Consider the following 23,483-nt stretch of genomic DNA (forward strand, 5'->3'; position numbering starts at 1 on the left):
GCAGGCGGTTAGAGAAATTAGAAGTCCTCTCCTCTGAGCGGTCATCTAAGAGACGTCCATTAATGATGACAGGAGGCACAGCAGCACTCAGCTGTCTGATGGACAGATGTGTTCATGACGACTTATATATTTACTTTGATTCATTCACAGTGCGGTATAATGAGACAATAACAGGCTACAGATGCGGACACACACACACACATATATATATATATATGTATATATTTATATAAATATATACAATTTCAGAATCAAACAGAGCACTCTCATAATAACGAAAGACTATCAGAGACTGGGATTTGATGAAATGAGAAATGGCCACAGTCTGCAGGAGTCCCTGGAGGAGGGGTAATAGAGAGAAGCGAGTAATCTGATCAACAAGGGTTAGATGAAACATGCTTAATAACAACAAATGACACAGGCTAATAAAGGGTGGCAGCCTTGAGATGTCTGATTACTCAATCTTTATTTTTACTTGAAACAAAAAGTATTTTGGCTGCAAGCGCAGGCTTATCCACCCCCCTCCTTTAAAACTATATATTTTACACAGAAACATTCACATTATTAGAGTACATATTGTATCAACTAATTCAACAATGCATGACACTGAATGTTAAATAACACCATCAATCACAAGTACAACGATATTTTGTCATATTTCAGGACAATATTTCTTAAAACAAACTATTTTTTGCTTTAAAATATATGTTATTGTTTTTAATTACTCAAAACACATTTAAATGTTAAAATTCCAAAATATGACTTAAGTATATTAAAGAAATGCTGTAATAAAAAATGCCCTCTTGTGTTACTACATATCCCATCAGACACTTCTTCTCATTTCCTGCTACGCGTGTAAACAGCGCAAAAGCCCGGCGAATAATGAGGACCACGTAAATGCCTGTTGTTAAAAACAAGTACACATGCTTTATTTGGCCTTTTAGAACTGTTTAATTCAGTATGTTTATTACCGCTCAAATTTGGTGACTTTTATGTTCAAACGGGTGTGTTTTTTCTAGTCACGTTGATAGTCCCTGACACATGTACAACACTCTGCCTCGCTACTCGCTACACTCGTCGGCAGCACAGCTTTCTGTAACGTTAGCTAAAACAGTTTGAATACATCCCTGACCGAGCATACAATAATTACATTCATTGAAAGAATACACTGCAATACCGAAAGCATGAATAGGCGAGAAGGTAAGTCCAGCTTTTGAGACTCAACTAAGATAACAACGAGCTGTATTGTTGGTTGTTGTCATCAGCATGGGATAGCATTAACTGAGCCATACAACGCAACGTCAACAAACGAGTTAGCTTGAATTAAAATGCAGCATGCTAGCTGTTTAGACTGCACTGCAATGACATAATTCGTATATTGATGTTTAAACTGTCTTTCTGTCCCTCTCTTATTACAGTACTGTTTGTCAAGATCACACTATAGCTCAAATTGTATTATTCTGTTAGTAAGTGACACTGGTCTTAGCAATGATAGCTAACGGAGCTGCAACTAAAGCATTTGGATTATTGATTTAGTCAGCCCACTATTTTCTCGTTTAGTATTTTGATGATATGGCTTGCCAAATGTGAGAGTAAAAAAAAAAAGAGTCAGAACCCCAAACTTATGTCTTCAAATGAGTTTGATCAGCATGCGAAACACACAAGGTGCCTCCATAAACATTCATCTGTTTGCATCTTGCAATTTAGTTATCTATACCATATTCCATTCAGGTATTTATAGACTCTTCTTGCACTATTTTTGTTTTATTTGTATTTACTTGCACATTTTCAACATTCTCTTGCACTATTTTATTGGTTGTATGTCCTATATATTATGTTGCATTGTTGAAGGAGCCTGGGACGTTTTTCATTGCCATATCTACACTGTAGCTACTGTGCACATCACAATAAAGCCTTGAATGTTGAGGTTAGTCACTTAACTATCATACAAAAAACTTCCAAAAAATCGGCAGATAAACATTTTTGAGAAGCTGTAACGAAGGATTCTTTGTTTTTTTCAAAACTGACCATTCATTTATTATCAAATATAAAGACAAATAGTTGCAGATTGTTATTGATTATCTCATGGTTGTGGCTCTAATTCCATCCCCACCTACCAAAAATAGTTGAATCTCAAAAACAAAGCTAGATCCTGCAAATCCCACAACAAAACCATATGTTTAAAGCTCAAAATCCAGTTTTTAAGACAGACTTCCATTAAATATGTATGTCTTTACCGCCATTCACAATAAACACTGTTGACATCAGTGCAAATGACTAAACTGATCGTATTGAGCAACATCGATGGAGTGGCTTTTTAATTTGACAAGGCCAGTTTTGAGAAATTGACAGCAAAGAGCCATTAATTATTGAAGACAACCTGCATACTTTATGCTTTGTGTCAGGTGAAGGAGGCTCCCGGAGAAATGCTGATGCAGCGCAGGATCGTGAAGCGAGTGCACAATCATCCTCACCGGTCATCGCTGCTTTCAAAGGTAACTGCACCATCAGCCTTTTTAATTGCAGTGTCACCGTCATGTTGTCTGGATTTCATTTGTGTCCAGACATCAAATTAACTTTGTTTTCTGTCTTTGAAGTTTTCCAACAGGAGCTTGACACCAAACACGACAAACATGAGCGCCTTGTCAAGATCAGTCGAGACGTCACCATCGAAAGCAAGAGGACCATTTTCCTTTTACATAGAGTGACCAGGTATAAACAATGATAACAATACATCTTAATTGGTGAATTTAAATGGGAGAATTCCTCTCATTTTCAGTTGGTACATATGCAAAACACAATATAACTTCTGTTTTCTGTACTTTTCTGATCTTGTATTTCTAACGTTTATTTTGTGTGTTTGTCTTTATTGGTAGTGTACCAAATGCAGAGGATATTTTGAATGAAGCAGAGTTGAAACTGGATGCAGTCAGGCAGAAAATTGGTCAAATAGCTGAAGAGCTCAGAGGAGAGGACATCTTTCAGTTCCACAGAGCGTTCACTGGAGGTGAGTTACCGTAGACCAGGCATCCTCAAACTACGGACTCCGGTCCGGATCCGGACCGAACCACCACTATCTCCGGACTCTGAGCAAATTATACTTTTCATATGTATTATCTTTCTGTATTATATGTGAGACATCGCCACAACGCATTCGCAACGAGTAAAAATTCTCCGCTATGTCCACTGCAAACAGCGCTCTGCATGTCTGACTGTTCCACTGTGTTCCACCTGTGTGTGTCAACGCTTTGGTCCAATCACATTCAGCATCCAGTCAGCGTTTTTTTCCCCCAAACAATCTACGAATCAGAGGCACAGTAGGGCGGGTCTTCGCGGAATGCGGGTGGGAAAAATGTGTGTGTCTCTTTCAACCTGTCTAAGTCAGAGCGAGAATTAAAAAAAAAAAAATTCAGAGCGAGAGTTAACAGCTCATCTAGTTCCATCTGTACTGTAGCTAGTAGCCTAGTTTCACCTACCGGGGTGGCAACTGACACCCTAAAAATAGGCCTTGCCACCCCAGCTGCCACCCCAGTTGGTAGCTTTGTTTTGAAAGAAAAGTTGTGGCTCATCGGACATTTATGAGAGAAAGTCTCTAATGTCCGAGTGCAAATGAATGCAGCACAAGATGCACGTCATGTAACCCCTCCCCCGGTCCTGGCGCGAGCGTGGATATACGATTGGCGGCGATTTCATTTTGAACTGGACGGCGCAAAACGAGAAGCATTCGGACCCAAGCACTGAAGGAATGAGGTATTTGCGGTCTACACTGACAGAGAAGAGACTGTCAGTTTGGCTGTACTCAGCATTGAATCAAAACGCACTAAAGCTGTTGATCTTAATACGTTTGTGAGGCGTTTTGCTGAACAAAATGGTAATCGCCGCATTCAGCTGTAATAGACATGTCAACTTGATGCTCTGCTCACGGATGAGCATACACAACTATTAAGATGATGACCTTACGTGTGTAAATATATTTTTTTCTTTGAGGCGGTCTGCCCCCAAAAAACTGTTTTAAATCCTGAGAAAGTCAAATCAGACGGTGTGTAAAACTACACTGCCCAGCCAAAAAAAAGTAACCACTTTGATTGAACTAGGCCAGTAGGTAAGGACTTTCCACTGGATAATAACTGCAGTATAAAAGAATGCATGACTGAAGTGATGGAGACCATGTTGAAGGCAAACAAAAAGAGGAAATAACAGGTCAAATCAAGCAAATCCCCTCTCAGATTCCACAGCAACCAGAAGAACATAAATACTGGCTGGTGATTTGATTCATCAGCTTTGTGATGGAATAAAAAATGCACAGCGCATTTCCTTAGCTGTGGGTGAGTCCACTGACACCACTGACAATGCTCAGTTGCTGGTGTTTGTGAGTTGTTATGATGAGGCAAAGGGGGAGTTTGTTGAAGATGTGTTGGGCCTGACGAACCTCAGTGGACACACAAGGGGGCAAGACATTTATAAAGCAATAATGGGAATGCTGAATGAAAGAGGGTGCAGCTGCCTTTATTCATAACTGTGCAGCTCTTACACTGCGACTCTGAGGGGTCAAGCACAGACACAATAACAATGAAAACTGCTGCATACAGATTATTTTTATTTTTGCAACCTCGTGTTAAGAATCTTGTTGCAATTGTTTAAAAGTTTGAATGACCGTAATAAACGGACCTTTGTCTTATTGAAACATTTATTTTGGACCTTTAAGATTTGTATTTGAGTACCCCTGCCGTAGACCTTTACAAACCCTTACCTTCATTTGCATAAAAGAGCATATAAAACATGTTTAGGGTTAAGCTTTGGGAAAAATAGTTCTGAAAATATAGAATACACTAATGTATATAATAAAAGTAGTTGGTAACCATCGCTAGTGTATTGCCACAGCCCTTTGCTCTGCAATATAAGCTGAAGATGTTATTCTACCACCTCTCATGACAAGATAATGAACCTCTATATACAGTAATCAAACTTCTGAGCTTTTTTATTATTTTGAATACTTTGGTTTATTTTCGTTCCTACCCTCACCTATGGTCATGAAGGATGGGTCATGACCGAAAGAACGAGATTGCGGATACAAGCGGCCGAGATGGGTTTTCTCCGCAGGGTGGCTGGTGTCTCCCTTAGGGATAAGGTGAGAAGTTCAGTCATCCGGGAGGGACTCGGAGTTGAACCGCTCCTCCTTCGCGTCGAAAGGAGCCAGTTGAGGTGGTTCGGGCACCTAGTAAGGATGCCACCTGGGCGCCTCCCTAGGGAGGTGTTCCAGGCACGTCCAGCTGGGAAGAGACCAAGGGGTAGACCTAGGACCAGGTGGAGGGATTATATCTCTTCGCTGGCCTGGGAGCGCCTTGGGATCCCCCAGTCAGAGCTGGTTGATGTGGCCAGGGAAAAGAAAGTTTGGGGCTCTCTGCTGGAACTGCTACCCCCGCGACCCGACCACGGATAAGCGGGAGAAGATGGATGGATGGATGGATGGATGAAGAAATACCTGCAAACTCATGTGATGTGACTCATGTGATCGACCTCAGCTGTACTTTGTGTTAAGTTTGAATTGGCAAAGCATGCTAACTCAGTAAACTGAGGTGGTGCACATGGTGACGTTTTCCCCTGCTGCTAGCATGCTGACGTTGGCATTCAGTTCAAAGCACCGCTGTGCCTAATAACCGCCTCATAGAGAGTATTTATTACAAATATTTTTGAGTAAGCATCTGATTGAATGCTCATATTAAGAACATGTTTGTAAATTAGTTCAATATATTTTGTAAATTATATATGTTAACTAAAAATATCAGTTTTCTTCTAAAAAACGTATAATAATATATACAAAAGACATACAAATACCAACATACAATACAGTTGCATATGCATGCATGTAGCCTATAAAGAATTGTAATTTTCCTGGATTCTGAACTTTTCTATAATTTTCTAACTATATTTGATTTCTCTATACATCACATGCTGACTAATCATATCCTTCATTCTGAATGAGATCGTCTGTAAGGTTCCCCTGTAGTCTTTAGCCTTAAATATAATCTGTATATCCATCATTATACTGTTAAAGGTCAAAAGTTTAGTTTCCCAGTCTGCTACAATTAGTGGATCAACGCATTGTTTTTCTCCAATATATATATGACTAATTACTGAAGTGAGAAACAAGCTCCAGCAGAGTGCATGTGTCATATAATTAGCAGCTTTCACTATGAAATGATCGCCTGAATGTGCTCATGCTTAGGATTGAATGCAGAGTAACTGACAGTGTGAGAGCGTGGCTCTGATGCAGGCCTGGATATGATAGCTCTGATAAACTTGTTTTCCCACTGGAATCAATATCAGTTTTTGTTAGCGTAGCCAAAGTGTCTGCAGTGTTTAGAGAAAAACATTACTGCGAGCGAGAGTGAGCTGTTATCTAGCAGCTGGGGAAGTCATTTTTAGATTGTGGTCACTTAGGAATCACCGCTGCATCCTCTGCGACGTGACCATTGGCAGTTCCCAGCAATTAGACGCTTCATTTTTTTCCATTTTTATCATCTTTATTAGATTGAGACTGGGCCCGCTGCACGGACTCACCAGATAATCTTGGCTGGACGAGAAGTCTCCAGTCATGTTTAATGGGTCTGCTTTTTTTATATATATGGACCATTAAAGATAGTGTGGACTGAATGTGAACGTAATTGCCACTGATAACCGGGGTCCGCGGCCCTTTGAAAAGCTCTTTAGCCCGTGTACTGGTGGGGCCCAGGGTTCACCTGCAACTCAGTGAACGGCTCTGGGGTCAAACATTAAACTTTAATAATCTGTAACTCATCTGGAGCAATTAATGCATACATTACACTACTGTTCCATTCAGGCCGTACGGCTCTGCACCCTCAACTTTTCCAACCGCTATTCCAGTGAAATCCCTCCAATTTCCACTTGGTATTTTCCTTGAGTCATTGTTGAGAGATGTACAGTCATTTTCTGAGTGACCAGAGGTAACCGCTGCTTCAGACTAAATAGCGCGAACCGCTCCTGGCAGCAAACGCAGGAACTGAGCTCCGCCTGCCTCAAAGCCTGTGAAACCTTTTCATGTCATAGCCTGTCCGCCTCAGATCGAGTTGAATTTAAACAAAAGTGTCACATCTGTCGGGCAACCGGCAGCGTTTAGTTGTTTGTAGTGTTATTATGTGTGCAAGTCGATTTTGACAAGAAAGCTACTGGAGACTTCTAGAATTGTGTAGCACTTTCCTGGAGCGTCAGCTTCAGCGTCAGACAGGCTCAGACTGGCAAAGACATTAGAGTCCTACAGGAGTCACGAGGGAGGCAAAGAGGAGGCAAATCCTACTTTGATTGAGCTAAGTATCGCTGGTGTTTTTATTTTTGTTTTATTTTATTTGGTTGTTTAGCCCCTCATGCTATAATCATGTGTATTTTCTCCATTCCTGTTCATGTGTCTTCTCGCAATTATCACTGGCCCCGTGTATCTCGTAATCGATATAACCGGCCTGCTCTCGTCTATCCCACATGCTCCACTGAGATCCAACATCTAGTTTCAGGGGGCCTGTGGAATTGCCAGTGAGCTGTTCCTAAGGCTGACTTCATCTCTGGCTATGCCTCCCTGCAGTCTCTGGATTTCCTTGCTCTCACTGAGACCTGGATTACTCCATCCAACACATCCACCCCAGCAGCTCTCTCCACTGCATATTCCTTCTCCCATACACCCAGACCAACTGGCAGAGGAGGTGGCACTGGTCTCCTGCTCTCTCCCAAATGGAGCTTTTCCCTCTTCAAGCTACCTAACTTCACTCCTTCCACCTTTGAATTCCATGCCGTCACAGTAACCCATCCTATACAGTTAACCATTGTTGTTCTCTACCGTCCACCAGGCGCCTTGGGGGACTTCTTGGAGGAATTAGATAATCTCCTCTCACACATCCCTGAAACTGGCCCTCCCGCTGTACTTCTCGGAGACTTCAACCTCCAGACGGGGAAGATAGACGAACTAACATCTCTGTTAACCGCCTTTGCTTTCTCACTAGTGCTGCGTACCGGTACGCCGAACCGGTACTGGACTTGTAAAAAGTTTCGGTTCAAGTCCGGTTAAAACCGGAACGTCGGGAACCGGTACTTGGACTCGCAAACAAACTAGCACTTACGTATATTCTGGTGTCTGTGGTTATTTAAACATTCCCTGATAAATGTTATTCAGCGTCAATAAATGAGTGCTAATCCCAGTGTGCTCAGTGTACAACATCACATGTCATTTCACCTTCGATTCACGGTTTGAAAACGTAGCATTTCGCCACATGCTAATGCTAACCGGAAGTGAAGAATTTTCAGAATAAAAGTATTAAGTTAATAGTGTGAACTTCCGTTTTTTTCAGAATAAAACTGATTTAAATTAAATAGTGTATTTAATTCAAAATTACGCTATATCAACATTGATTTTAATTTCTAACAGTATGTATGTACATCACTATGTATGTAGTATGTACTGTATAATGTACACATGTAGAGTTGTAGAAAAGACATGGTGTACAGACAATACAGTACAGTACATTTGTACTTTGTAGAGAAATGTAGACACAAGTTGGAAGGGAGCACAATAAACCTGACGAGTTTGAATTTGAGTTGATTATGAGTTAATTTTCAATTGATAATTAGCTCACAATAAGTTCACTTTAGTTACTCACACAACTTGACACAAGCCATGGGTTCAGGTCCGGACTTATAAGTCCGGACCTGAACCTGAACCTCTGGACTTGAGTCCGGACCTGAACCTGAATGTGAGTCCAGGTACGCAGCACTATTTCTCACTGTCTCCGTCCCCACCGACTCATAAAGCTGGCAATGTCCTTGATCTTATATTCTCAAGGAACTGCGCTACTTCTAACCTCTCTGTAAACCCGCTCCACACATCCGATCGCTTCTTCATTTCATTCTCTCTACCCCTTTCCAAACATAACAAACTAATCTCTTCTCATCCTGCACTTGTCCGCCGTAACCTTCGCTCCCTCTCCCCCTCTACCTTTGCCTCGTCGGTGTTCTCAGCCCTCCCTTCCTCTGACTCGTTCCAACTCCTGCCTCCAAACTCTGCTGCAGAAACTCTCCTCTCTACTCTCTCATCCTCTCTGGACTCTCTCTGTCCTCTCACATCTCGGCAGGCTCGTCAGTCCCCTCCTGCTCCCTGGCTAAATGATGCACTGCGTGCTAATAGAACCGTCCTTAGGGCAGCAGAGCGGAAACGGTGGAAATCCAAACACCGTGACGACCTCCTAACCTATCAAGCTCTCCTCTTTCTCTGCTTCGATCTCTCAGGCAAAAAGCACTTTCTTTCAAGATAAGATCCAATCTTCCTATTCCAATCCTAAAAAACTATTCTCCATCTTCTCCACCCTCTTGGACCCTCCAAAAGCCCCTCCCCCCTCCTCACTTCTGTCAAGCGACTTTGTTACCCACTTTGAAAAAAAGGTTGATGATATTCGCTCTTCTTTTTCTGACTCACCTTTACTCACCGCTGGGTCACCAGGCCCTCCTTCCACCAACACACTAACCTCCTTTTCCCCTCTCTCTCCAAGTGAGGTTCTTACCCTCATTACCTCTGCCCGCCCTACCACCTGTCCTCTGGACCCTATCCCTTCAAACCTCCTTCAGACTATCGCTCCTGATATTCTACCGTTTCTCACCCACTTCATCAACACTTCTCTAACTTCTGGTCACTTTCCAAACAGTCTCAAGGAGGCAAGAGTAAACCCTCTCCTAAAGAAACCCACTCTCAACCCGTCTGATGTTATAAACTACAGGCCTGTCTCTCTCATCCCGTTCCTGTCTAAATCACTTGAACGCGCTGTCTTTAAACAACTCTCCTGTTATCTCAATCAGAACAACCTTCTGGATCCGCACCAGTCTGGTTTCAAGGCAGGTCACTCCACAGAAACTGCTCTCATTGCTGTCACGGAAGAACTGCACACTGCCAAAACTGCATCCCTCTCCTCTGTCATCATCCTGTTGGACCTGTCTGCTGCATTCGACACGGTGAATCATCAGATCCTCCTTCGCACTCTCCAAAAACTTGGAGTTTCAGGCTCTGCACTTTCCCTCCTCACCTCATACCTGAAAGACCGTACCTACAGGGTGACTTGGAGAGGGTCTGAGTCCGACCCTTGTCAATTAACTACAGGGGTCCCTCAGGGCTCTGTTCTTGGTCCCCTCCTCTTCTCCTTGTACACAAACTCGCTCGGATCAGTCATTAGCCCGCATGGTTTTTCTTACCACTGCTACGCTAACGACACCCAATTAATTCTGTCCTTTCCCCGCTCAGAGACCCAGGTCGTCGCACGCATCTCTGCTTGTCTCTGCTTGTTGACATCTCTCAGTGGATGTCTGCTCATCACCTCAAGCTCAACCTTGACAAGACTGAGCTGTTCTTCCTTCCGGGAAAAGATTGTCCCACTCTTGACCTAACAATCAACATCGGCACCTCAGTTGTTTCCCCGACTCAGACTGCAAGGAATCTGGGTGTGACCCTAGATAACAACCTGTCCTTCACTGCAAACATCGCTGCTACAACCCGTTGCTGCAGATACACGCTTTACAACATCAGGAAGATACGTCCCCAGCTGACACAGAAAGCGACTCAGGTTCTGGTCCAGGCTCTCGTCATCTCATGCCTAGACTACTACAACTCCCTCCTGGCTGGTCTACCTGCATGTGCCATCCGACCTCTGCAGCTCATCCAGAATGCAGCGGCTCGTCTGGTCTTCAACCTTCCTAAATTTTCCCACACTACTCCGCTCCTCCGCTCCCTCCACTGGCTTCCGGTAACTGCTAGAATCCACTTCAAGACACTGGTACTTGCTTACCATGCTGCGAATGGATCTGGCCCTTCGTACATCCAGGACATGGTTAAACCGTACACCCCAGCGCGTGCACTACGCTCTGCATCAGCCAAACGACTCGCTGCGCCCTCGCTGCGAGGGGGACCCAAGTTCCCATCGGCGAAAACACGTGGGTTTGCTGTCCTGGCTCCAGGATGGTGGAATGAGCTCCCCATTGACATCAGGACGGCAGATAGCTTGCACATCTTCCGGCGCAAACTGAAAACTCATCTCTTTCGACTCCACTTCGAGCGATAGAACTATTAATGAAGCACTTTTATACTAATAAAGGGCTGGCTTATCTAAAGCCAGTTGAGTAGCACTTGAAATGTTTTTGCTCTATGAAGCCTGATGTACTTATATGATTCTGTTTTCTTCAAGTTGTATTTTGTTGGTCGAACGCACTTATTGTAAGTCGCTTTGGATAAAAGCGTCAGCTAAATGCAATGTAATGTAATGTTGATAAATCCTACCGGTATAATGTTAATCAAAGCAGTATGGTTTCCATGAGCACCACCACTTGTGTCGTGGACATCCTGATCTGGCAAGGACATGCAGTTTGTTTTGGAAGCAAGAGAAAGAACAACAACTTATTTTTAATACAAATGTCCTTAATGTAATCTAGCTGTGGATATGTGGGATTCAAATATTTTGGAAAACCTTATTTTAGGCACCAACATACAGCTCCGAAAAAAATTAAGAGACCACTCCAAATGTTTGTTTAACCTTCATCTTTACATGTATGACAGCCATTAGTTTCCAGGTTCAATTCCAACACAGAGAAATGTTGTCAGCAGTTTATAGAATAAAATAAAAATGTTTTCATTTTACTCAAACACATATCTATAAATAGTAAAACCAGAGAAACTGATAATGCTGGTCTCTTATTTTTTGCTGAGCTGTATATTCGTAAATTGATGCTAAATCAATCAATGTTTATTTATATAGCCCAATATCACAAATGTTACATTTGTCTCAGTGGACTTCACAGTTTGTACAGAATATCAGTATGACAATACGACACCCTCTGTCCTTAGACCCTCACATCGTACAAGGAAAAACTTCCAGAGAAAACCCAGTTTAAAGGGAAAAATGGGAGAAACCTCAGGGAGAGCAACAGAGGAGGGATCCCTCTCCCAGGACGGACAGACGTGCAATAGATGCCGTGTGTAAATCGAAGAGATAATACATTTGCAACATAGGTAGATCAAATGTTTGGAAATGCATGTATCTATAATAAGAAGATGAATCCACTAGGATGTCAGCAATCTTGTGGGAGCCATCAGGGAAGTAGTATGGTGAGAGTCAGACAGGACCGCAGAGACAGGTTCAGCCACGACTCGAAGTCCAGGACTCAGATCCAGTGCTCAGGATAGAGGATCCAGGACATACGACCACAGCAACAGGATTAGCCTCGACTCAGGATCCCGGCGTATATATGGACTCAAAAAAGAGATTCGGGGGAAACTGGGTTAATCGGAACATGAGAGTACACAGGTACAAACAGCCAGAAAGACGGAGTAAGGTGCCCCCCTCAACAGTCCAAGCCTATAGCAGCTAAACTAACGTGTCTACATACATGCACTCCCTTAGGATAGGTTGAGGGATAAGGGTAGCAAGTAAGAAGTAGGAAACAGAGGTGGAGAGGCACACACAGGGAATAAGGTCCCCATTGGAACCTGAATTTGTCAGAGGTAGGAGTGGGTCAGTGACTACGTTCCACACTCCCCGGCCGGGCTAGGCGTTCTCTGCAACCTGTTACCCTCTAATAAACCTCGAGAGGTCAGAGAGGGGAAAGGTTTGGATAACGTTTTAAATATAAGATCTAAGTTTTTAGGATTTAAGTGAAAGAGTAAGAACTAAAATGTATAGGTGAACCATGCTAAACCATGTTTCAAAATGTGTTTTCTAAATAAAATAATCATATTTCTTTAAATCCTGCAGTATTCTTTATCCGTTGATTTCCCAACCAAGGTTGACTCTTATATTTATAGTTAGAAATAATTTCCCACACACTGCCAAACTTGCAGTGAAAAAACTTTTCTTTCCGTATATATGACGTTTAGCATATTCAAGAAAAATCCTGACTCTTCCTTTTGCCTATGCTCTATCCCTGTTCCTTTTTCTCTTTCCTGATCATGCTCCAGAATCAGCCATCACCAAAAAGAAAACAATGTAAAAAATTAAATAAATGACTCCTGCTAATGCATAATACTTTTTTGACGGTGAAAGTGTACAAATGATTTAGTGCTGCTTAGGTAATCTAAAAAAATGAATAGCATTAAGCAATATTTTCCAACTTTAAGTTTGTTAACTGCTTGTACATTGTACCAAATATTACAAACCTTACTGTACTTACCAAGGGTACAGATAGTGCTGTTAGCCAGATGAACCCCGAGCTAACAATAGCACTGCGATGCTACGGACATAAAACAGAGTCAGTTAACACACCGTTTGTTGAAATGTAAACACATGTCGATGCACCATTAAATTACAATGACAGAAATCTCATCTGGAACAGCCAACCCGTTTTCAGTTTGGAAAATATGTATGTCTTCATAGCTTAGCGTATAAAGCTCATTGACAAAATAGACTTGGCAGCTAAAAGTTGTAATTAGTCAACTATTAAAAAGTCAAGGTAATTGAAGTTGAGATGAACCACCATCTCCTCTCTTCAGCATGCCGTTGTAAGACACGCTGAGATAGGAGGCCCTTTGAAGTTCAATTGCCGCTGCAAAAGTAAACTTCAGGCACAAAGTCTTCCGTCCTGTGATTATTTGATTGTTGTTTATACAGGACCAGAAAACAGATGAGAGGTCATCTCAACCCAATGCAAAAAAGGCCTGTGTTGTTCAATTCAAAGACAGCAACAGGAAACAGCTTTTATTTGAATCATTATCTACATGTGTGATCTTTGCTGTGCAGATACCATGCAGTGTTTATATACACTCTACGTGCCATTTGGGAAATGGTAGTAATTCTTAGTAATTCACAAATGAATGGAAAGCACATTCAGATTTAACAGCTGCAGCAGAGAAATATATGGATGTATCTCCCAGGTTTTGTTGGGTATTATTCAATCTGCTTATTTTCATGCATTAGGGATCCAGGAGTATGTGGAGGCCGCCTCTTTCCTGCACTATATCCGTCATCGCAGCCTTATCAGCCTGGAGGAGATCAACGCCAGGCTGGTGTTCATGAAATCAGAGAAGGAAGATTCTGAGGTAACTTAAAAGAAGGCTTCCTGGTTAAGTTGCATGCTTGTTAAATAAGCCTAATTCTTATTTTTGTGTTTTTTCTTTACAATTTTTCAATGATTTAAATGTAGTCATTTTGGGAAATACACTGATTTGCTTTCTTGCAATGACTTTGATATAAACCACTCTCATGTCAGTATAGTGTATATGAAGTTACAGCCAGCTGGCCAGTTTCACATTCAGTGTACAGACATCAGGGTAATATTGAACGCCTCATCTCACTACAGCTAAGAAAGCATTTAAATGCGTTCTCCCAACTGTTTCTTTAAAACTATCGTTCTTTTGTATGAAGCTTTTAAACCAGTAGCACTTGCACTCAAAGGCAAGATCGGTTGGTACCCTGTGTTGCATTTATAAGCATTATGTGTCATTTTGATCCACTCAGCCTGGTGTTTTCAAAGATAATAGCTTCCTGTTGATGCCGACAAAATTGCTTGAACTTCAACATATGTAGTAAAAGCATCATCATGCTCGAGAAAGAATGTACTTTGCTTATTTGTGGCTCCGGGCTTTTATAATACTAAAATAATAATAATGCAATTGTGGCTAGACATAAGTGCCTTGACAGTAAGGCAAAAGTTACTAAAATATGATGCTGGATACAACAAATGATAATAAAAACAAAAATCAAGAAGTTGGACTAGAAGCAGAGCTATACAACATAAGCCACCTTTGGTAATCATTGTTTTTAATAATTAATATTGAAAGTAAATCCTGAAGGGTAAGAGTAGGAATCTGCCTAGAAGCTTTGAAAGAAAATCATCCAAATAAGTGTTATAATCTTTGTCAATGTGGACGTTTATGTTTTAATGTTGTATTCTTCCTCACCATGTTCCCCTCTCAGGGCCCTGCTGACACCCTGCAGCCAGGGGGCCAGGTGCTGACCTTCCAGGTGTCGCCCTCCGACTACCTGCTGGGCGTGGCAGACCTGACGGGCGAGCTGATGCGGATGTGCATCAGCAGCGTGGGCAACGGAGACATCGACACGCCCTTCCAGCTGAGCCAGTTCCTGCGGCAGATCCACGACGGCTTCTCCTACATCGGGAACACGGGCCCGTACGAGGTCTCCAAGAAGCTGCACGTGCTGCGCCAGAGCCTGGGGAAGGTGGAGGACGCCTGCTACGCTCTGCGCGTCCGCGGCTCCGAAATCCCCAAACACATGCTGGCTGATGTGTTCTCCAGCAGGACGACGCACATGGAGCCAGAGGAAGGAGTGGTTTAAATCCTGCACAGCTTTTACATCATTTATGTTCTCTTTGGTGTCATTGTCTCCCCTGGTTTGGTTCAAGTTTACATGTCTTTTTTAATGGGATTTGACATGTTTGATATGTTCTGGCTTTTTGTTTTTTGTTATTACAGTAAAAATGCTGTTACAATAGACAATAGAATTTTTTTCAGTGATAAAGATCTGATGACTTCATTTGTTTTGCATGAATAAAAGAATTCTATGCCAAATATGTCATGTTCTCATAGTTTTTTAAGCTGCTTTGATAGTGTGTGTTTATTTTACTTTCTCTATCACACACAGATAATCTAAGGTAGAACCATTGGCTGCCTGCACTCACTGCATACTGAACATGTGACCTTTGTACATTGTACGTGCCTATTCTGTGGCTGGCACACACAACCCACTGAGTCCTCATTCTACCCTCTTTAAACAATCCTCACCTCGCTGCTATCACGTACATTCTGAATCAGGTTTGGAGCATATTTAGACCACTTTCTGGCTGATATCCTGCTGTTTTCTCATCGACTGATTGTGGTTATGATATGCCTGCGTAATATATAATCAGTAACAGAAGCCCTTGTTCAGAATTAATTAATTTGAAAGAAAATTATCAATATGAGGTCCGGTTGTGCTTAAAGGCTTGTAATTGCTAATCTATGAGAATATCATTGGGGGCTTTATGATGTAATTTCTGTCTGATTGATTCTGCTTCAGATATAGGGATGTAAGACAGTTGACATTTTGCTGATCAATAGTTTTATAGTCATACACAAATAAGATCATCTGTCATTTCATTCCTTTCGATGTTCTTTTCAGAGATGTGACAGAATATAATGAGTTCAAGTGTTATACGAGTCTGCCATCTAGTGGCCAATGTCCGTACTACCGATATATATTATAAGAGCAAATGCTTATCCATAAAACAGAAACAATCTTGAAGAAACAAGATCAAATGAATTCAATATTACTACAGATTATAAATATACACTGTATAAAATAAATTACAATGCCTGCGTTGAAAAAATTCAACCGCCGGGCTTTTTCTGATTTGCTTTTTGTTGCATGAATCTACATTACATTAGGAAATGTCGTGCACTAAAGGTTGTCCAAATACTATTCATTGATTTATTTACCTGTTTTATTTATATTTATTTGTTTTTTGTCTTTATTATTATTATATTTAGTTATTTACCTTACAGATAAACATTTATTTTTACCATTGATTACCATATTTATCTATCCTCTTTTCCTCCTTCTTCTAACTCTCGCCCATACCTGTTTGCACTCTCCTATTCTGATAATATATGCTGTAAAATACTTATTTTCATGTTTCAAAACATTACAAAACATATTAGCACTTAAATGTTTTTTTTGCCAAAAGACATTAAGTGCTCTTCATATTTAACACCAGAAAGGGGATCTAGATTGATTTAATCCATTCTGCCACCCAGCTCTTTTTCTCTCCACAGTGTGGCTTTACTAAGTATAAAGGCTGCGCTCTGTGATAAAGAGCTCAGTTCAGCCCACAAAACAGAGTCTTGTCCATCAACTAGCCACTGAATGAAAGGAACACTTGGATGTGTGGGAAGGAGGTTGAAAAGACTCTGCTCTGGGGTCTCCTCTTATTCATTCCCTCACTTGCATAAACAAAGCAAGACTTGTCAGGATATTATTGGTGTCTAAAAATATGCAAAAATAACATGCATTTTTGCACCCAAACAATTAGTTGACCTACATATTATTGACAAAAAACTATTGGGATAGTGTGCAATGCAGAGACATACACTTTAAAAGGGATTACATTGTGCATTTCTAATGTATATTTATTTCTCTACATCTTTGTGTTGTGTGCATTTCAATAGGTTACACATAAGTAAAAACAAGTCATTATATTTTAAAGTTTTGCCGACAAAATAAGTTAATGTTAGTCTTATGTTTTTTGGACAATCAAAACAAGCCAATTCACAGTACGATGTAAACCAAAGACAGTACTGTATAAAGGATGGAAAGAACCCTCTGATTTCCCAATAGATTCAAGCCATTACATTGGCCCTCTGATTGGTTGATTGGAACCAGCCCTTTCATTAGCTGCTGACAATATCCATTTTATTATCCTGATTGGTCTATTGTAACAAGCATTTTGATAGGCTGATTGTAGATTGAACTGCAACAACATAACAGGACAGTTATGTTTGCATGTTTTCCCTTTGCTTTCAATTATGATAGAACAAAAAAAAGCTTACTTTGTAATTGATAATTAATGCATGAAAAGGTTGAATGTGCAAACTCACATAATGATAATGAGGCCATTCCTAGAGTGCTACATAATACGTTTAAGTGTAGTATTGTTTATCTGCCTTTAACAGAGTTTGACGTAGAACGACAGCTTTTTTGTATGTGTTTTTAACACAATATTTTTATTTAACTCCACCAGCTACATATATGACAATAAACACAGCGTGCGCATAGAGCAGTGTGCATCCTGCCTGCTGCGGTTGTGAGGCGGGCTGAAGGAGTCTGGAGTCAAATTCCAGAACACGTAGGAGCTCCTCGCGCTGCTCCAACACGACGCACAACGAATGGGCGCAGCAGCGAATAACGGATTGCAGATCAACTCATCGATGAGACACTTTCACACTCATTACTTCTGCATTTCCAACATTTACCACTGGATGATTTTCCAACAACACATGAAGACCATTTATCTCCAGACCGTGTATTCAAATACGCAACTGGACCCACTTGTTTGCCGCAGAGGAGACAACGCATTGGATCAATACTTGCGTCAGGAAATGTTTATTATGGACAAAGGAACGCGTGTAAAAAAGCCGGCTTCACATGTCATTCCAAAGTTGGAGAGAAAATAACAGCCTGGGTTCATTTTTCCACAACGGAAATAAGATCAGTCGCATTGCTTGGCTCCTCTTCTACTAAAACATGGTCGATGTAACTCCATAGTGCCGGGATCTGACATTCTCTGCCCACTAACAGCTAGTTGTTAATGGAAAGATGTTTGCTGGACTAATGGGGCTGGGATGTCACAGTAACTCTCTGCTTCACTGCGAAGTCATGGAAGGTAAAACAAACTTATTTTCTACAGCTTCTGTTTCTCACGAAAACCATAGATCTGATGCAGAAGGGAAGATGTTGGGGATTATGAAGGCTATCTTAAATATTCCCATGGTTCTTAACATGACTTTGAAAGTAAATACAAACCTAATAATAAGTCATTGGAAATGAGAATAAACTAGAAAGAAGAAAATACAATAATACAATACAAAGGAGCTTTATTGGCATGACCACATCAAAAAACACAACATTGCAAATAACTATAAAGGGTACTTATATAAAAGCTTACAGTGGTCACTGGATCTGAATACTGTATTCACCTCTATTAACCGGTCTAACTAGTCCAAAACAATACCTGCTTTTTGCCCTTTGTTTCTCATTCAGGTCATATAGTTCAAAGGGTCCCTGACAGTCAGTGATGATTGCAAAGTAACAAAATACTTGTGAAAGATTTGTTTCCCTCAAATGACAATTTAGAGTGGTACAGTATGAGCACCCAGCTGTATATGATCTATCTTGCGTAACTTATTTGCATTTGCGCCCACTGTTAGATATTTCAGTTTCTGATAGGATGCCTGTAATAACTTGGCATGCTTAAACTTTCTATAATCAAGTTATAACCTTAGTGTGTTTGAATCTTTACAGTAGCTGCACATCTTTCAACAGTGACACAGGTTGGCCCTTCTTGTCTTCATGTTTTAGAACAATATTCTTGTCAAACATGTAACCAGTGTGAAAGTACAGCTAACCAACTCCATATATAGGATTACTTCAGCATCTAAAAGAAAGACCAGCCTTCTTACACATATTGTTCACATAAAAAAATAGGTTATAAACAGCATCTAAAGTCAAAATGACTCATTTCGTATGATGGATGTTGACGTTAAAAGGTAATGCAATTAAAAAGAGATTAAATCATATTTTAGTATTGTGGGTGTAGTCATTTTAACCACGCCAGTCTTTTTCCTCGCTGCTTTGTCTTCACTCCACTAAGCTCCACCATATTCAGCTAATTTATGATCCTCGTGTGACCAAACAGGAAGTGCAGAGCTGTTTTTATTTTTAAAGTCTCACCAGAGCAATGCAGCGAAGGTCTTACATTAGTACAGTTTCCTGTCAGCCACTAAATACATTTTCCAGATAGATAGAATTACTTCTTGGGTCACCATCTGTCATATTCACGGTCCAAAGACTTTCACTTCCTTATTCCTGTTGCTGTGGTCGGTCACAAGTGGCGAAGTGTTGCACATCTGCCGAGCAGCACTGCTTCTCAGGAGGCTGCTGACATGTAGATCTGCTGGTGTGTGTGTGTGTGTCTGAGGGTGCTGCTGAGCTTGTTCCTCAAACATTTGTGTTTTTATGAGATCCTCTGCATTCCTCTTCTCTGTGGCCGAAGCTCTTTCAGCAGCCAATGGGATGTTGTGTTTAACCTGAGGGCTCCGAGGAGGGCCTGTTTAATCTCCCAAAGGTAAATAATCCGGCCTCCTCTGTCTGAACGCTTCGTTTTCCCACACTTTGTACAGAGGTTCCTCAGAATTAGCCAGTTTCAACTAGAAAGTTGTAATTGTCGCAGTGTGGATTATTCAGACTCCAGATTTGAACTACCTTTAGTCCTCCCTGGCTTGTTTGTGGTTTCCAGATGTGTGGACTCGAGTCACATGACTTTTCATCGAGTAAGACTACTACTTTTACAACAATGAATCTCATCTTCTCTTGAGCTTTTTACTTACAAATAATAATGCCTTCCCCCAAGTCCATATATTTAAAAGTAAGTTATTTAAAGTGTGCACCAAATCAATACAAGCTTACACTTTCGCTATTCATTCAAAGCAATTTGACACTGGATTTCCCTGATACACTTTGTTTGACCCAACGCTATCCAATCAAGATGCAGGAATAGAACTATAAAAACCTAACCTTGGTTAGCAGCATTATGCCAAATGTGCTGATCGGAGGTTATGGACTGGGGCCGCATTATGTCTTGTTTAGGACTGAAACTGAAAGTTCAGGACTTGGGACTTGGCGGTCTTTAATGGGGACTAACTTCTGACTTGCAAAAACAATGACTTCATCCCACCATTAGCTGTTTCTGCCGGAATTCCTGACAAACTATTTCGGCACAAAGCCTGGCAGGAAGCAGCAAATGACATACCTCTGAAGGGCTTCAACCGAGAAGTAGATGCCCCCAACACACACACAGACAGACATGCACAATGGGCCCTGAGGCATTTCCTTCCCCTTTTGTGAGAAGAGCCCTCTTTGTGTAATCGAAGCATTCTGAGGATACAGTAGCACGTTCGATCAACAAGTCCTTTCCCTTTCAATTCCTGGGCTTTTTGACAATGTGGAGTAGCTACATATTATATTTCTTGTCCACACCAGATGGTAGACGGTTGTCTTTGGTACTGAGGATAGTGTTGGGTTACTTAAATTGGTTATGGAACAGTGGCCACGTCTGCATTGAAACACTAATGGAGCTGCTTGTAACCTGAGCTTGTAGCGCACAGGGGTCCCAGTGGACAGAAGACTCTAAGCACACATACATGGGTACCAAAGGAACCCCCCTATGTTACCCTTGCTAAAAACCTTGCCTTCCCATCAGCCTAACATCCAAACTCTCCCTTAAGTGGTGTCCTTTTGTGTCTCTTCCTCTCCAGTCACATGGGAGGATTAGGAGTGACATCACTCGAGGTCATGGGTGTCTCTTGTTTCTTTGTAGTGGTCTTGGTTTGTTTGATGCCCTGCATTCCTGTCTTGATATACAGCTAGACACATACTTTAAAATAACTGTGATAGTAATACAACATTTAAAAAAAAGTGTAACAGGGTTTTACAATGATAGTAGTCTGAATGCCCCCAGTGTTTCACTATAAGCCCATGTGTCAGTGTGTGTGTCTGTGTGTGTGTGTGTGTGAGTGTGGGAAGAGAAAATTGAGAGCCAGAAGTGGAAGAGAGAGCGGCGCAGCTGTACACAAAGGGGCTGTTGATACCCAACGTTTCAGCGTGTCTCCCTCTCTGAATCCTACACATGATATGTGGTATTAATCATGTGGAGCTGCAGCAGGTGCTCTGAAGACACACTTTAACATCCTGCTCCATGTTCAGTTCAAATTCTGTTTACACTGATGTTTTACCCTCATTGTTAAGATTGGCCAAATCTATTGCAGTAGTATTTCTTTCATGGCCCGCCCATCATAAAGCGTTGATATTTTAGTCATTGAGTAACAATATTAGGGAAATTAGTTACATTATTAAGAACATGGACTGCATGTTTCTTTACATTGCTCTGCTGTCCAAACACAAATTAAACTTTTTCCAATATCCAAATTTGTTGCACACAAACAGTAAACTTAAATGTTTCTGTTTTGGCCCTAATCTGAACCTCTCAATTTCAAAAGCTGCACTGATCAATACTATGTATCAAATCAAATAACAATGAATCAAATGACTGTTGCATAAGTAATGAGAGTTGCCAATATACACAAACTCAACTATAAGGGCTCTCGGACCTCCGTCAAAGCTTTTGTCTTAAGTGAAAAATAATGCGTCTTGTGCTTTATCAAAGTGTACTGGTACTATACTTAAAGCTTGTTCCATTACCCCAAGTCTTTCTTACTTTCCCTGTAAACGTCCAGCCTCTAATACACAATGTTGCACCCCACAGAAAGAGAGTTTGTCATTTTGCTATCTTTAAATTAAATCTTAAAAGCCTTGCAAACATCAGAGCAGTCTGAGAACCTCTGGACTAGGTCAACATGGCTGTGTTTTCAAGGATAAACCAATTCAAATGTAACTTAAACAAATATTGTTCATGTTGGCCATTCCTCCACTGAGAGGCGTATCTCAACTCAAAATGACTGTGTGGCTTTGGTATTTCCCAACAGCTGGAACAGAACTCTGGGAACTGTCTGACATCTGCCAAAGTTGTTTGTCATTCAGTTAACAAAGTTAGCTTTAACAGCAAAGCCTGGGATAAGTCATTTTGGTCATATCACATCCATTTCTTACAATCTGATATTTTTTCCATTCTTGTGAAATTGGCACATTTTCCTATGAGCTCACTCTTTACCTTCCTAATGACTGTGTTGTCCAGCTTAATGATTGATATCTGCATTTACAGGTGGCAGAGCATCAGGGACAGCCGGCAGCTCCACTCGTAAGAGGCTCCATCGAAGACCAGGGTACATGAGAGGAGAGCAGTCCAGACTACAGAGCACTTTTAATGGGCAGGAGGAGGAGCAGGAAGAGGAGGAAGAGGAGGAAGACGAAGGGAGGACCACTTGCATTAGGAATGGGAAATCTGGGCGTCACACTGCCATCACTCAGGGGACCAGTGCACAAAGGATGAGTCTAACCCCTGCTGTCAAGGTGTCTGTAATAAATCAGCTTCAGCCTGATAAAGTCACATGTGGATCCTGGAAAAGTACGAGTTTTCTCTGCTCTGGAACTCGTCATTTTCCCCATGTGGACTACAGTGCCATTAATGGTACATCCAGCCATCGGGGTCCATCCTCTTTGTCCCAGAATGAACTCAGTTTTAGCCCGAGCCCAGCACTCCAGTCCTCAGCACAGGACTCCTTTAACTCCAGCTTCAGTTTTATCCAACAGTCTCTAAACACCAGCCAGAAGACATATTCAACCACTGCCACACCACCCAGGGGACCAGAACCCCTATATCAGTCAACTCATGCACCTAGTTCACCTCAATCAAAACCAGCAACCTTATCCATTGTGCACAATGTCTCAAAACAGTCAACTCCTTTCCAATCACTGCCCTCCTCCTCCCCAGGTAGCCAGGCAAAGAGAGAGGAGCTGACATTAGGCAGTAGGTTTTGGCGGGAGTGTCAGTGGGGTGGCAGGGGGGCTACGCCTGACCAGCTTGAATGTGACTCCCCAGTTCTGGACATAGAGATCATCTCCTCACTGTCCTTGGACTCAGACACCGCCTCCGCCTCTTCCGTCACCTCAGGTTATGAGAGCGCTACGCCTGTCTCCGAGCAAGGCTGGGACAACCTGGTGAAGAAGTATGAGGGTGTGCTGCAAGACTGCCTCCAAAACAACCGCACTCACACTAAGGTAGGC

At 41.6% G+C, this 23,483-nt stretch overlaps 2 protein-coding genes across 2 annotated transcripts in view; both read left to right on the plus strand.

Moving 5' to 3' along the window:
* The first annotated feature begins 859 nt into the window (after positions 1-859).
* Positions 860-15,559, plus strand: tsnax (translin-associated factor X). Its single transcript, XM_034227470.1, has 6 exons — positions 860-1,200; positions 2,406-2,495; positions 2,598-2,712; positions 2,877-3,007; positions 13,950-14,071; positions 14,949-15,559. Exons 1-6 carry the CDS (start codon positions 1,185-1,187, stop codon positions 15,324-15,326), a joined length of 852 nt encoding a protein of 283 aa, XP_034083361.1. The 5' UTR covers positions 860-1,184; the 3' UTR covers positions 15,327-15,559.
* Positions 15,560-17,871: 2,312 nt separating this feature from the next.
* The window catches only part of disc1 (DISC1 scaffold protein), a gene marked incomplete at its 3' end in the record, with an annotated part of 31,285 nt that continues 25,673 nt past the window's right edge, over positions 17,872-23,483 (plus strand). Inside the window, exons 1-2 of the mRNA XM_034226627.1 lie at positions 17,872-18,408; positions 22,522-23,477. Of these exons, the coding sequence (XP_034082518.1) occupies positions 18,342-18,408; positions 22,522-23,477 (1,023 nt within the window). The remainder of the gene's footprint in view (positions 18,409-22,521; positions 23,478-23,483) is intronic.

Source organism: Gymnodraco acuticeps, unplaced genomic scaffold, assembly GCF_902827175.1.
Source record: "Gymnodraco acuticeps unplaced genomic scaffold, fGymAcu1.1, whole genome shotgun sequence".
Lineage (NCBI taxonomy): Eukaryota > Metazoa > Chordata > Actinopteri > Perciformes > Bathydraconidae > Gymnodraco > Gymnodraco acuticeps.